At 44.0% G+C, this 14,185-nt stretch overlaps 1 protein-coding gene across 1 annotated transcript; it reads right to left on the reverse strand.

Moving 5' to 3' along the window:
- Positions 1–1,227: 1,227 nt before the first annotated feature.
- Positions 1,228–12,798, reverse strand: MGST2 (microsomal glutathione S-transferase 2). Its single transcript, XM_030491523.1, has 5 exons — positions 12,648–12,798; positions 7,759–7,858; positions 6,514–6,584; positions 4,551–4,632; positions 1,228–1,464 (listed from the first exon to the last, which is right to left on the reverse strand). Exons 1-5 carry the CDS (start codon positions 12,703–12,705, stop codon positions 1,332–1,334), a joined length of 444 nt encoding a protein of 147 aa, XP_030347383.1. The 5' UTR covers positions 12,706–12,798; the 3' UTR covers positions 1,228–1,331.
- Between the last annotated feature and the right edge of the window lie 1,387 nt (positions 12,799–14,185).

The following is a 14,185-nucleotide window of genomic DNA, read 5'->3' on the forward strand; positions in this document are numbered from 1 at the left end:
GGCACAGGTTGCCTAGAGGAGCTGTGGTTGCCCTATCCATGGCAGTGTTCAAGGCCAGGTTGGGCACAGGGGCTTGGAGCAACCTGCTCTAGTGGAAGGTGTCCCTGCCCATGGCAGGGGGATGGAACTGGATGAGCTTTAAGATCCCTTCCCACACAAACCATGATTCTCTGATTCTGTGATGTTCATTGTATTGACCTGACTGAACACCACTATAAACCTGCAGTATCTTTGGCCAAATCATGTCTTCAGAGGCATGACGAGGAAAATCTCTGCCTGCTGGCCCTAGCATAAGTATATTCAATATTGCCTAAATAATTGGAATTATCAGGAGCTACCAAAACAGGCATGACCTTGCTTCTCCGTTCTTCTACATAGTTTAAGTTGACTATCAGCCTACTTTGAGCTCGTGGTGGTAAGGCATGCTTTTTCCCCACTTTTAGCAGCAAACGGTTTTCACAGCCAGTTTGCTTTTCATTGTCATTTTGTGATTCCCAGAGCTGTTGGCCATGCTGGGGCGTTCGTCTAGTCTGTCTCACACCCCAGCCATCTGTGCCTCAGTGGGAGACAATGCAGTAGACCCAATTGTTAGGCGAGCATCTGTGCTGCCTTTTTGTCTGGGCTGGCTCTCCCTCTCACAAGTGCTGTGCTGTGGGTACAGCCTGTCTTCAGGAGGCTTTGTGTGAGGACTGGGGTCTGCCTACAGGAGAGCCCCACTTCTACCAGAAGAGCATTTGAGCATGTGTTGAGCTGTAAATGTGCGTATAAAATCAAAAGGCCTTCACAGAAACATTAGGGTCAAGTGCAGCTTTGAATGTTTTCCTGAGGAAAGCAGTGTTTCCAGGCGGGTTTAAACAGCCTCCTGCAGTGGCACTGGATGTACTTGGAAAGCTGGGACCTCGCAGCCGTGTGTTGCATCGCAGCGTGTTTTTACAGTCGTGCAGAACGGATGGCACTGCTGGGGGAAGTGGAGTGAAGAAACACTACAGAGGCGTTGGCAAAGCTGAAGGACATTGGGTAAGATGGGCTGCTGCTCACAGTGCCAGTTGTAACTAAATTACTTGGTGAATCAATGTCTTTAGTTTTATGTAATTTGTTAATGCTGTACAGGAAAACAGAACATTTAATTGCAAATGCAGATGTGACACGATATTCTGTCTACTGACTCTTTTGAGAGAGTGTAGGGGAAGGAGAAAGCTCAGGAAAAACATGCTTTTTACATTGCAATCAGCTGTTAGTAAAGAGTTTGATGCTTTATTCATATGCAGCTTGTCTTTTTTTTGCTGTTCAGGGAAGGCATCCATGTTACTTATTTATTAAAACAAAAATCTTCAGAACCATTTACGGAGTTTCTTCATGATGCTGAAGTCCAGGTATTCATCCAGAAAGCTGTTACCAATCCCTGCTGCACCCAGGGTTGTCAAGCAAATTAGAATTATCAAACTCCAATAAAAACCTGTTAACCTAGAAGTGAAAAGCAGAAAAAATACTGTTAGAGTGGTGCACGGTGTGTTTACAGTGAAACTGCTTGTCCACACCGGTTAAGAAGAGGTGTGTAGAATCAGACAGGATCACTGCTGCAACGCTGTCTTGGGGTGTTTTGGTGATGAACCATTCCCACACGTGGCTGTTGCTAGGGAGGAAACAGATTCCCAGTATCCGCTCTTTGGGAAAACTCTCCCCAGTGTTTCTAAATATCCACGTACAAGTTAAGAACTTGCTCCAGGATGAAGCTACCTCATCCCAATGCCATGGAGACCTGTAGGTAAAGCCACAAGCGAGCTTGAGTGCCTCACCACAACTCTAGGTGCAGGAGTGTGGGAGAGAAGCCTTAGGGACGGAGGGCGAGGTGTGCATGTCCCTTACATCCACATCTCTTGGTTGGGTACTTTCCACTGAGCTGGGAGGTCTGCTTCTGGTTATCACTTTGACCTGGAGATGGATTTTTGCACCAGAGAGGAAGAGCATTGATCCTAAAAAATCAGTGATTCAGGTACTTGCCAGGGATGGGACAGGATCAGGTTATTTTACTTGTACAAAATGAAAAACTCCCACAGAAGAGGCTGGGAGAGCCCTTCAGCTCTGCAACGCAGAGCTCACTTTTTGGGTACATGTGAGCAGGGAGCATCCCCTCCATGCAGACTCTCCAGGGTCTATTCTCAGTTGCCTTGGTGCAGACTCTGGTCTGATAAGGTATATTTTAGGATTCGCTGCTGGGTTGGCCTCCACCAGCAGAGCAAGCAACTAAAGATGTCTTTGGAGAGTCCCATCATGTCAGCATTGGAGAGAGGTCTGAGGAGCTTGTCAGCCTTCGGTTTATAGCTACCCATCCCCTTACCCACAGAGGTTGAAGAGATTAGGTGCTCAGGGAGCCTCAGAATCTCTCTGGTGCTTAAAGACTTCATGTAAGTAGCCTTTCTGGGAATGCTGTGTCTATATGTGGATTTGAAAATGGTGAAGTATGAGATTTTCTCAGTTTCAGGAGAGTATGAAAGAAGTCTTCAGCTGAGCCCTTTAAGTATCTGTCAGAGTCAGCTGGAGGGAAGGGTAGAGGATGCAGCTCACTTACAAAAGTCTCTCCAGCACAGAAACCAAGTAAAAGTGCATATTCCTGCTTTGTTCTTAAAAAATCCAGCCCTGGCAAACCTGAACTGCACTTCATGTAGCCAAATGCTGGAGGAAGTGTCGTAACCAGCTCTTTGAGCGTGCGGAGCAGGTTTGTCTTTATAACCAGCACGGTGGTAGTCAGTGATTCCGGTTGAGAATCGGTGTGAAGACTAATTGCCTCTGTGCTGGTAGTGCTGCTACAGGCTGGTTGGATGTTTGGGGCCAAGGTCTGCCTGCCTGACTTGTGCTGACCTATAGCTAGCTGAAGCACCCACTGGAGGTTAGCAGCAGGCAGGCCTGCAGACGCAGGCCTTGGGAGCAAAGCCATTTCCTAGGGCAGCGAGGCTGGCTCTCGGCACCCTCTGTTCAATGCAGAGAAATCAGAGTCTCACCAGAGTGCAGAGCTCTAACAGTGAAGCTAGCCACTGTTCTCAGGCTTCCTTGGTCTAAGAGTACTGAAGTTAAGCATGGGAAAGGTACCTAAAGGGGCCTGCAACAAAACTGGAGAGGGACATTTTACAAGGGCATGTAGTGACAGGACAAGGGGGAATGGCTTTAAACTGACAGAGGGGAGATTTAGATTAGATATTAGGAAGAAATCCTTCCCTGTGAGGGTGCTGAGGCGCTGGCACAGGGTGCCCAGAGAAGCTGTGGCTGCCCCATCCCTGGCAGTGTTCAAGGCCAGGTTGGACACAGGGGCTTGGAGCAACCTGCTCTAGTGGAAGGTGTCCCTGCCCGTGGCAGGGGGTTGGAACTGGGTGAGCTTTAAGGTCCCTTCCAACACAAACCATTCTATGGTTCTGTGATGATTCTATGATTTCTTAAACAAACGACTTGTGAGTTAGTTGATCAGAGTCCATTATGCTCTGCTTGTTCATTTATTTACACGGGTTTGCTCCCCAGACTTCCTTAATAGCTGCTAATCTTGTGGCTGGTGTTCACTGCACCATTTGAATTAGCGCATGTCTTACTGGGAGATACAAAATTATCTCCATATATTTGCTCTGGCAAACATAGCCTCTCCCTTCTCTTAAGCAACAGGTCTTCCAAAGAGGGTAAAGGATTGGTGGAGACTGTAGTGAAGGAGAATGGGAATACTGGTACGCGAGCTATGGAAAATAGCCCAGTAGTACAGTCTTTTGCTGCTGCAGGATTATTCACTACAAAATAGTCTGATGTTTTGCATCTTCCTCTAGTAATATACATCACAATTCTTTTAATTTTATGACAAGCATGTATCGTGCTATTTTCTTTTTACAACTGATACGTAGGCTGGAAGAGGAGCGTTAGGTCAAGACACAGAAGATGGTGCAGTGGTTTCAGTGAAACAAGAAATAAACAGTGTGTTTGAGTGTTTATAGTGGAGGGGTGTTTTGCCAGTGCGTGTGTTTGTTGAAGCAAAATTCATGTTTACGAGATGCTGTGCACTTAACATTCATTAACATATGTTTATCCGAAGCTGTGTTCTCTTATCTGCTTGGCAAAAGTTCATCAGCCTACAAGGCCAGATTCACTTGCTCCCCTTAGTGCATTTTGTGTGGCTAAAGTAAATCTTCATGTGACAAGCTGAGGAAAAGGAAAATCTCAGCAGGCAGGCACAGTGCAAGCCTTGCCTGAGCAGTCTCCCATTCTACAGCAGTCCTGAGCTGCAAACTGCTTCTGTTTTCAGACCCCTCCGAGCGTGGCTGTCATTCTTAGTACAAAGCAGGCACCCACAAGGTGAGCATCAAACCTTTTCCCTCTTGTGACCTGTAGCACACGCACATCTAAACCTAGGCTTCTACTGTAACAGCCAGCCCTCTTCCTGCTTCAGACCTCTCGCTGACACTTTACACATGTTGCACTCAGTTATAGTCACTTTCTATTGCCAGCTCCTGGATCCCAGCCCAGCTTCAGACCACAGCCTGGAGCTTTTAACCTGCATTCAGTTGGTAACCCCTTACCTTCCTTTCACAGACTGTATGTAACCATGGAAGTACTTGTAGCGGGCAAACATGTACAGCGCACCCAGAAAGGAGGCTAATTCTAATAAAGAAAAGATAAAAATAAAAGTTAGAAAACTAAAAAATGAGGAATGTAGACACTAAAGTAACCACTAGGGTTAACCACTTTAACGATGTTTTCTAGTTATATAGCTCCGGAGATTTTCATAGCTGCCCATACCCTGGGGAGTTCTTTGGGAAAGCATTATCATGTATGTATCCTTAAACATTCACTACAGGAGGCTCTTGATATGGGTTTACAGATAGAGGTGGGCATAGGACTGTCCAGAAAAATCTCAAAGCATTCCCAGAAAAGGAGCTCTTAAGACCCGACAGGAATCTCTAGCTCCCCCCCAGTTTGGCAGTTATTCCAGACACAGGATAGTGGGTTGGAGCACTGTGGCTTGACCCAGCACTGTCATTTCTTATTGTTATGGCAGTTCATGCTAAAGGGGAGTATTTGTTTTAGAAAGAGAATCTTATTTATGTTGTTAATAACCTGCTTTGCATTTATATAGCAGCTTTTATCCAAGAACATGAGAGAAGGCTGTAGTGAAGTTAGCTTTCTGACCTCCCTGAGGGAAGAGTATAAAGTCACCTCCATTTGATAGATGGAGCAGGGTGTGTAGGTCAGTCGTATTATCCAGGACTAAGCAGTGCTAGTTAATTCTGTGTTCTTTCAAACCCTGTGAGCAAGTATTACAGAGGACAGCTTTTACTGTGCTCTGGATTAACTCATGTAAACATGCCTATGGGAGATACGCAGCTGAAAAAATGACTTAAAGGAGAGGTTAAAGCAATCTGTTTTTTACATGTGACAGCAACGTCTGTGTTGCTGACTAGCAACTGTGATCTTCCTTGATTCAAGTGTCTCTCTATGAGCACATGTATTACTTCACAGCCAATTTGCTGACTTAAGTGGTGCTACTTTGGGTTTACATTGGATTTGCAACAGAGATGGGACTGTAGCTGTAAGAAAGCCTCAAAACAAAATGACATACAGAATTGAGAAGAAAGCTAGTTGTTCAGGATGGAGTGGGCATGAGCTAGTTATCCTTTCTCCAGGCCACAGGCTTCATGCCTCTAAAACCATCAGCTAGAGAAGGTTTAAGAAAGTAGAATGCAAAAGTTAGGTTCTGTCAAAAGTTTTGGCTCTACCAGAGTCCACCCCATTGCTGTTAGGAGATAGCATGGACCAACCTTGAAAAGACCAGCAGAGTGAGAGATATGAAAGCTCTGTGGTGTCTGAGTTCAGAACATTTGGCAGAAAAATGCCCCCTGCCAGGTGCCTGGGAAAACACAACAGGTTTTGAGGAGTCCCTGCTGCATACCTGAAGTACAGTATCTAGGGCTGGAGATGCTGCTGTTATGACTGTGCTCCAGTGCTCAGTGCTATGTGCCAGAACAAACAATGAGTCATAGCCCAGTGGTGGTGTCACTCATTTGGGATGTAAAAACCCAAAGCTTTCCTGGCTTGAGCTCTGTCTCCGCCATCCAGAGGTCCAGCCACAGGGATGAGTGCTCTGACCTGAGTCTTTTCAGGCTGCCTCCTCCCAAGGGATGATAGCTATGCTTGATGTCCTGTGAGAACTGTCCCATAACGTGCAGATAGTTGTTGGGGGAAGCATCTGGGAGCTGCTTTTCTGAATGATTCGGAAAAATCCACTGACTGTATGACAGATGTGCCACATACTGGCTGCTTGGTTTGCAGAGAGAAGTAAAAGCTGGTGGGGCTGTGTGAAATGCCATGGCTGAGTAGGGATTTCAGTGTCACTGAGCACTTTTCTAGGAAGGCTGTGCTAAGGCAATGCAATTAAAAGAAGGGGAAAAGATGTCTATGGTAATTTACCTCCTTATAAAACTAAAGTGTTTTAAAAAGTTATGTAAAACTTCTCAGTCTAAGATAAAAATGAAAAGTGTTTACCTTGATTAAAAAACCACCCTGCAGTCCAGAGGGCAGTCAGGAATATTGGGTAAAACTCCACACAGTTTTGTCTGCAGAATAAATTTGAAAGAACGTTGTTAGTCTGGAAAGGGAAAGAACTATGGGTGGGATTTTCAAAGATAATCACTTTGGCCTCATTTTATTGCCACTAAAGTTAGTGCTATTGAATCCAGTGGGAGCACAATCAAGCCAGAATTAGTCACTCTTAAAAACTGTCTTTTTTTTTAATCCAAATACAGATTGCTTAAAATATTTTCCTGGTATTAAAACTTAGACAAGGGTCTGGATCCCAGCTACATGGAAATTAATGGGACAAATGATCCTGAACCAAGTGCCTGTGAAGCAGAGGCAGGCAGGAATTCCAGCACATAGATGTGATGTTAATCACTTCTCTCCATCCTCAGTATGCGAGTTTATGGGTCAGCATTCCTGGGCCTGCAAGAGGAAGCACAGAGCTGTGCCTAGGCAGCTTGGATTGCTCTGCTGAGGCCAGCTGCCTTTATGAAGTGCTATGAGGCACAGACAGCTCTTGATGGATCTTCTTATGGCCAGGACCGTAACAGCTTTATTTGTGGACATCATCAGTTTTCCCACCAATGTTTTCTTGGTTGTTCTGAATTAATTTCTTTTTAATGCATTAGCATAAGCAACCTTCTATATCTAACATATTCTGTTATCTAACACATTGTCTGATGGCTATGTCTTGTCATTGTTAACCACTACAGCTACAGTTACAGCAGATGGAATTGTTTGAAATAAATACAAATACTTTTGCATAGGGTCATTAGCTAATCACAAACTGAAGCCCTTTAGGAAAACAGTCTTCTTAGACAGGCTGTTCCACTGTTACCCACATTGAAGACAGAGGTTTTCTGTGCTCTTGTATTCCAGTGTTTGATGTCAGCCACAGTCCAAGAACTGACAGCACAGCTTGCTAGATCCAGAACATTTGCATTCCTTAAGTTATAACCCATTAGCTCTCAGCCCCTGCTTAGGTTTGGGTAACCTTACTGCCTAGTTTGATCAGAATTTGAGCAGTGACTGTTTTAAATGAGCTGAACTTACCCCTGAATGGTTTGAAAAGCAACCTGCTCATAATTTTTCTTTATTTCCTTTTTGAGCAAAGGATGCAAAGAAAAGGTAACATTTCAAGATGATGGTTTTGCTTCTCTTCTGGACTGAATTGTTATTTATTGCCACCAACTTAATGATCTTTGGACTTACTGTGCACGAAACGTTCTGTCAAATTCTGGAGCTCCAGTGACAGCTGGGGGGATGACCTTGTGCTTCATTCTTGATTTCCCCACCAGCCAAGCAAAATGACCTGCAAGCAAGAACAAGGGCTCATGAACTACACAGTTCCTCGGTTCAGATGCATCCTTAACATGTCAGTAATTTTTAAAAGAGAGATCATTGTTCTTCAGCTCTTTCCATTCTGTTTGTCAGAGAGAGACCAATAGAAGATAAACTAGTTTTTCCCTCCAAAAGTTTAGATCTTATCTTTAAGAGTGACACTCACGAGGAAGGGGAGAAATTGCTCTTTCAGAAGTACATTCATTCTCTTTTTGCATTTGCTGCACTAGCTGTGACTTCAATATTCTTCTGCCTCACCTGAATCCTAGAGCTGCACAGCCTAGGAGCAGTCTACTCACACTGCAGAGGCAGTGTGCTAAGGCATTAGCAGTACCTCAGTAACCAAATTGCACTGATGGAGGTCACTTCGCTGCTTGCTTGAAAAGCATACAGTCATTTTGATTTAGTGACACTAAGAGCTATGATGCTTTGAAGTATGGGGCAGTGTTACATCTTTGGAAACAAAAATCAGCCTTTTAAAGCTATTTGCCCGTATCTCATAGCACATGCTATTCCACCTGTTGTTGTCTCAGACTCTCAAAATACAGCATGTTGGAAACAGCAGAGAGGTGTAGCTGGGGAGGCTGTATCCTGTTCCTGCTCTCTACCTCATCTGCTGGAGAGCTCTCAGAGCTATCTGTTGCAGTCCTATGCTGTTTCCACCTCCACGACTGGACCCGATAGTACCTACCTGTCTTGTAAAAAGCATTGTTAGAGCTCATGCAGTGCCATGAAAAAGTTAGCTTATTGTACCGTGACTAAACATCAGTTACCAAAAAAACCCAAACCAAACACTATCTCTGCTCTTCTGACCTGTATTTCTAGCATCACTTCTGGTGTGTATGTGTGTACCTCATTCTACTGATGTCCTCATTGCAGAAGTCTCCCCTTTGAAGTTGAACAAAGGCTTGCAAGGACAAAAGGCAACAGATAGCAATTTTCTGTATGCAGCAGAGCTATTAGGCATCACCCTGTCTGATTTTAAAACTCTCTGGATACCTGGAGTTATTTTTCCAGTTATGTCATAGCCTCCCTGTATGAGAAGCTCTCTGTCTACCTTGTACCTAAACTTTACCTGGATCCAGAAACCAGGCACCGACCTTAGTTCACTAAAAAGACTTGTCTGAAGGGGAAGCCTGGAGCATCTCTTCTGTCCTCCCTTCTGGGAGCAGTGGCATTACAATACCGCTAGAGAGATTAGTGGTGCTGCCCTGTGCACGTCTTAGGTCTTAGCCTTGTGGTAAAGCCTTTTCCCAAAAAAGCATTTTCCCACCTGTCTTCTCCCCATGTAAGTAATTACAGGCTGTGTTCAAGTGACCTCTTACCCTGGCTCTCCAGAGACTAGACAGAGCGCCTCGGGATCTCCCTGTGAGGCAGGTTTGCAGGACCTTTCACTGTATTTGCATCCACCAAGACCTCCTCCGCTCCCACCCTTGCATCTCTTGTTATGCCTGGTGATTCATCTGTTATTTGCCACCTTGCAGCCCCTTCAGACGGGAAGGCTGGTAGCGAGGAAGGTTTAGGGAACATGCTTCAAGGAGACTGAAACCCATGGAAGCACAAGAATTACCTCTGAGAATTATTTTCGTGGAAAACTTAACTGAAAAGTTATTTTTTAACTTCTGTTTTTCATGACAAATGCTACTATGTGCTGGCAAATCCCCCCTGGCTTATCAGTCAAAGAGGTAGGTGAGCCGTAGTGTTCTGTGCAATGGTGGTTTTAGCCGGCAATGAGTTCCTTGTTTTCTGGCCGCACTGAGCCATTCAATGCATAGAACCAGCCTGGGACAAGGGTTTTCTTCTACGGAGAAACTAAGGCAAGCCAAGGCAGGTCATTGCATCCAAATCAGTTGAATACAGAGATTAAGGCACTGTAGGGGCCAAACTGGGTTTTTTTTCAGTACAATTAACCAAAGCAAATTGTCGAGGCCATGGTATAACCCTGGCCTCAGCTGTAACATGATTTGCCCTTGAATCGTTTGGTCAGCAAGGCTCTGGTTTGAGGCGCATAGATGTAGTCATGGGAGACTGGTTGACCTTATGCAGAAATAGGTTGTGTTAGTACCATAGCACAGCTGACCATCATAAAATCTACTTCTTTAGTGGTTCCACTGTGGTTGATGGGAACTTTGCTTCGATTAGCGGCAAGTGGGCTTTTATATGCCGATGAAAACCAAGCTGTGGCATGGGAGAACTAAAGTCATGTCTGTCACCTTAAAAGAAAAGGTGAGCCTGGTGTGCTGAACAAGACATGTGCCAACCAGGGGCTCAAAATGAGCTCAGGAGAGGAATAATTACTGTATTTTTGTTAACTGCATAGGACTTGCCTTCTAGTTCCTTTCTGGTGAATGGAAAGTAGTGCTCTAACTCCAAACTTAAGTTTTGTGATTATGGTTTAACAAGGGCTCAAGTATAGAATAAAGCAATGGGAGAGCTCTTCTGTCCCACCCACCGGCGGGCCTGTCGTGGGGACTCCAGAAGGCATTGCAGCAGGAGTAAGTAAAGATTTTCTTAGCCTTTTCTTCCCCCTGTACCAAGTTGTTCAATTCTAGGAGGCTAAATTACATGACTGAGGTAGTTACAAAGTATGCTTGACTTGCCTTTGTTTGCCTTTTTTTGCTTTCATCTTCAGGTGGCATTTATGGTTACTGAGTTAATACCTTTAGTCTGAAAATATGGGACAAAGCAGGCTTTCAAGGAACATTGCTCTGAAACATTTTACATGTGTTAAAAAGCCTGTAAAGAAGCAGCTACTTGTAGCACAGTGTAAGATGGTGCCTGTTAATCTGCATGGCCTGGCCTAACAACCTTTAAAAAAGATCAAATGTCTTTTTAGTAATGTCTTGCTAGGTCCTGGAATTACTAAGAGGGATTTTAAAAGGTGCTACTTCAGAGAGATGGTTCAAAATAGAGAGGTAGTGGGACTCCTGTCCTTCTGTACTCTCCTATATCAATGACCAGGATTCATTCTGTCCTTTCATTGGATTCCCTTGTTTTCCCATCACTCTATAAAACACTAATCTCTCAAGCACATCTTAGCTGCTTAAAACTCGATTCATGACCGGAAACCACTTCCTGCACTGTTTCTGCTCTTTCTTTCTACCCTAGAGCATTTCTTGCACAGCTTAATCTTTGACTGACCTGATTCCTTGTATAACTCCTGTTCTGAGACAGTACACCTCGTACCTCTGATGACTGCTAAGTGAAACCTGACTTGCAGCACTGCTTCAGGGAGGTCATACTGCCCATTAGCACCTCCCTAACTCAGGACCAGAGGTTCAGCAGAATAAATAGCAGAGCAAAGAGAGCACCGAGTGCTGTGTATGTGCTGTGTATTTTGTTCACAGAAAGCGACCACATGCTGGGTTACCCCCCTCGCATGAACTGGTTATAACATATGATTATGGTGCCAGTTTCACACTGTTCATTTGAACTCCAATAAATTAGCTTGTGTTGGTTTACCCATGCTAGAAAGCATGCTGAGAGGAAGTCAAGCTGTGATAAGTTAAATCAGATCAGCAGATCAGATTCGTACACAGGTTTCTCTTTGGGCTTGATGTCAGACTGCCAGTGTAAATTCAGCCCCAGGTTATCTTGTCTTTTATGTGATTTTAACTAACTACTCTGTGTTAACCACCACAATGAAGAACGTTGGTGTTTTCCCCCTCCCTTCACAGTTTCAGTATCTTACGATTCCTTGAATTTTCAAACTGCAGTTCTTTTCTGGATAATGTTTGGGTTTAATCCTCCAAACTTTTACATTAAAAATCGAGGCAGGCAAGTTGAACTTTTACAGAAGTTGATGATAAATATTGCCACCAGACAGAAATGTTCTGTGAAGATCACAAGGGGACGTTGTAGCTGATCTGATGACAGAAAAAGGAAATGTAAGTTTTAGGGGCTTTTAATTTGCCTTCTGTTGTATTGGGCTTTTTTCAACCTGGAAAGGTCACATTCTCCAGATTATTTTCTGCCAGGTACAAATGTTATTTCTTAATCTCATACTAGTATAGCAGAAATGTCTTCAAAATGTACCTTGCTTCCTGGTGTAAACACAACTGTATGAATTGACATATTTCAAAGAAAATAATGACACACGTTAAAAATGCTACTGCAGTTTTAGACTGACACACAGCAAAAGAGCGTCTCGGACTTGACCACTTCCTTCCCTAGTCCTTGATTCTTGGACGCATATCAGCAGCGCATAAAATAAATCCATTTAGATCTTAAAGCAATGTAATGATGAGGACATAATATGGAATGTCTCACTGCTGCCCGGTGTAAAGGTTTGCTGCTTTCTTTCATTTCAGATACTTAGTATATATCTCTATTTCAGGAAGCAGCTTTTACAGTGCTTTCAATCCAGCACTGGAGTATTTGATTTCATAAATTTACTCTCACTTTAGAGGTTTTCAATTGTATAGGTGCCTAAATAAGAACCGAAACCAAGACATGATGTGGCTTTAGGGTTACTTTACACCTAGTTACAAGCTCTCACAACAGCGTGATTCCAAAAAGTCAGCAAACAAAATAGAACTGAAAGCGAATCAGTTTCTCCCACAGGGAAAAGTAATCTGTCCCACTGACTCAGCTCCCTCTCAGACTGCAGAGAGGGTAAACAATGCTCCGGTGAGAAAAATCTTAGGAGTTCTTGGGGATTAAAGTCACAGAGCAGCCAGTTTACCATAAAATAATTTCCAGTACTTCAGAACTGGTGGAAGCCTCCCCCAGCCCCAGCCATGCAATCCCACAGATCTTACATTGCTGGAGGGCGGAAAGAACAGAGACAGCGGCAAGGAGAATTAAATCACCAGCCATGTTCCCAGCAGCTTCCGTGTGCGAGCAGGATGTGTGTGCAGGAGGGGGAGCTTGAGTGAGGAAAAACAACAGGTGGGAGAATTACAGTGCTTTTCAGCACTGCAACAAAGGGCTGCCCGGGAAATAACACAGCCTAACTTTTTAAATCAAGACTGCAAAATTACGGCCATTTTTCATTCCTGAACAAGTTCAGATGCAGTTAGGCAGCCCTTCCTGCTTCTTGTCTGCATGAAAGCGCCGAGAGAACAAAACCAGCCTTCCCTGCCTCTGTGGATTCAGCTGCTCTTTTATGCCTTCAGTTTCAGTTGAAATCTCTTAGGGGGTGAAGACTTTTTGTTCTGGTTTTGTACAGGGTCTAGCGCAGTGAGGTCTGTGTCCATCGCTAGTAGTGCCACTCAAGAGCAGCAGGTGCCAGAGACGTGAGGGGGGAGCAGAGCTTTGTATCATCCCTACGCTTGCTTTAGGGTTTTGCCCAACACGCACAACTTGGGCTCTGGCAGCTGATGTGACAGCCACTTTACAGCCAGTCGCATGCAGAAAGGGATTGTTTAGGATAGTTCAAAGGGTAAAACAACTGAGAAAGGCAGAAATATCTCCCCTCACTTTACTGCCTGGGCTATACTTCCTACAGCTTATGCCTAGTTGTAAAAATGAGAGAGATTCTCTCAAGGAACATTTTTTCATCAGCTAACCTTAACTAACAGAAAGCTTAATGTCATTAGCCTTTATGATCCTATGAGACCACTGGGACAAAACCAGGTTTTGTTACCACTGAGTTTTTTGCTGAGTGACAAAACCAGGTTGTTGTTACTCCAGGATTACCTATCCACTTTGCTCCAGCTGATGTTAAAGTGGGATATTTCATTGATTTAATTCAAATTTGCTGATTTTAAAAGCTAATGTAAAAAGGACTTTTAATCAGTTATTTCACTTTGCCAAATTTTAAACGGTTATTTCTTAGGTATTCATTCAGTATATTGTTCTTTCTAAAGATTGGAAGAGTAGATATACTGTAATAGTAGTTGGATGTTTGTGCTTTGTAACTCTAATTGGTGATTTATGCGCTTTAATTGCAGTTCCTGTTGTAGTAGGGGTTGGCTTTCTGACCACATGGCCTTTCTGTGTTTTTAGGGGCTGGCTCAGTGTTCAAAGCACTGTCACCCTGAAGATAGAGGGAAGTGAAGGAAAACTCCGACAGAGCCACCTGTTTGAACAGTTAAAACCACAAGAGCTAAACTTTTTAAGGCCAGCTGACATGGAAGTTATGGGGTTTTCTGACATTATTCAAAGGATGTGAATTTCGAAATGGCAATGGACAGGCAAAATCCAGCAAAGACTGACTTAGAAGTAGGCAGGAATACACTTCAGGGCAGGGGGTTAAATCCATAGAAATATTCTAAGTTACATTATGGCTGAGCTAGAGTCTGCTTAATACTCTGTTCACCTTCCACTGGTAGTAGCCGCCTATGGATTTCTAATG

The sequence above is a fragment of the Strigops habroptila genome, chromosome 7 (assembly GCF_004027225.2).
Source record: "Strigops habroptila isolate Jane chromosome 7, bStrHab1.2.pri, whole genome shotgun sequence".
Classification (NCBI taxonomy): Eukaryota; Metazoa; Chordata; class Aves; order Psittaciformes; family Psittacidae; genus Strigops; species Strigops habroptila.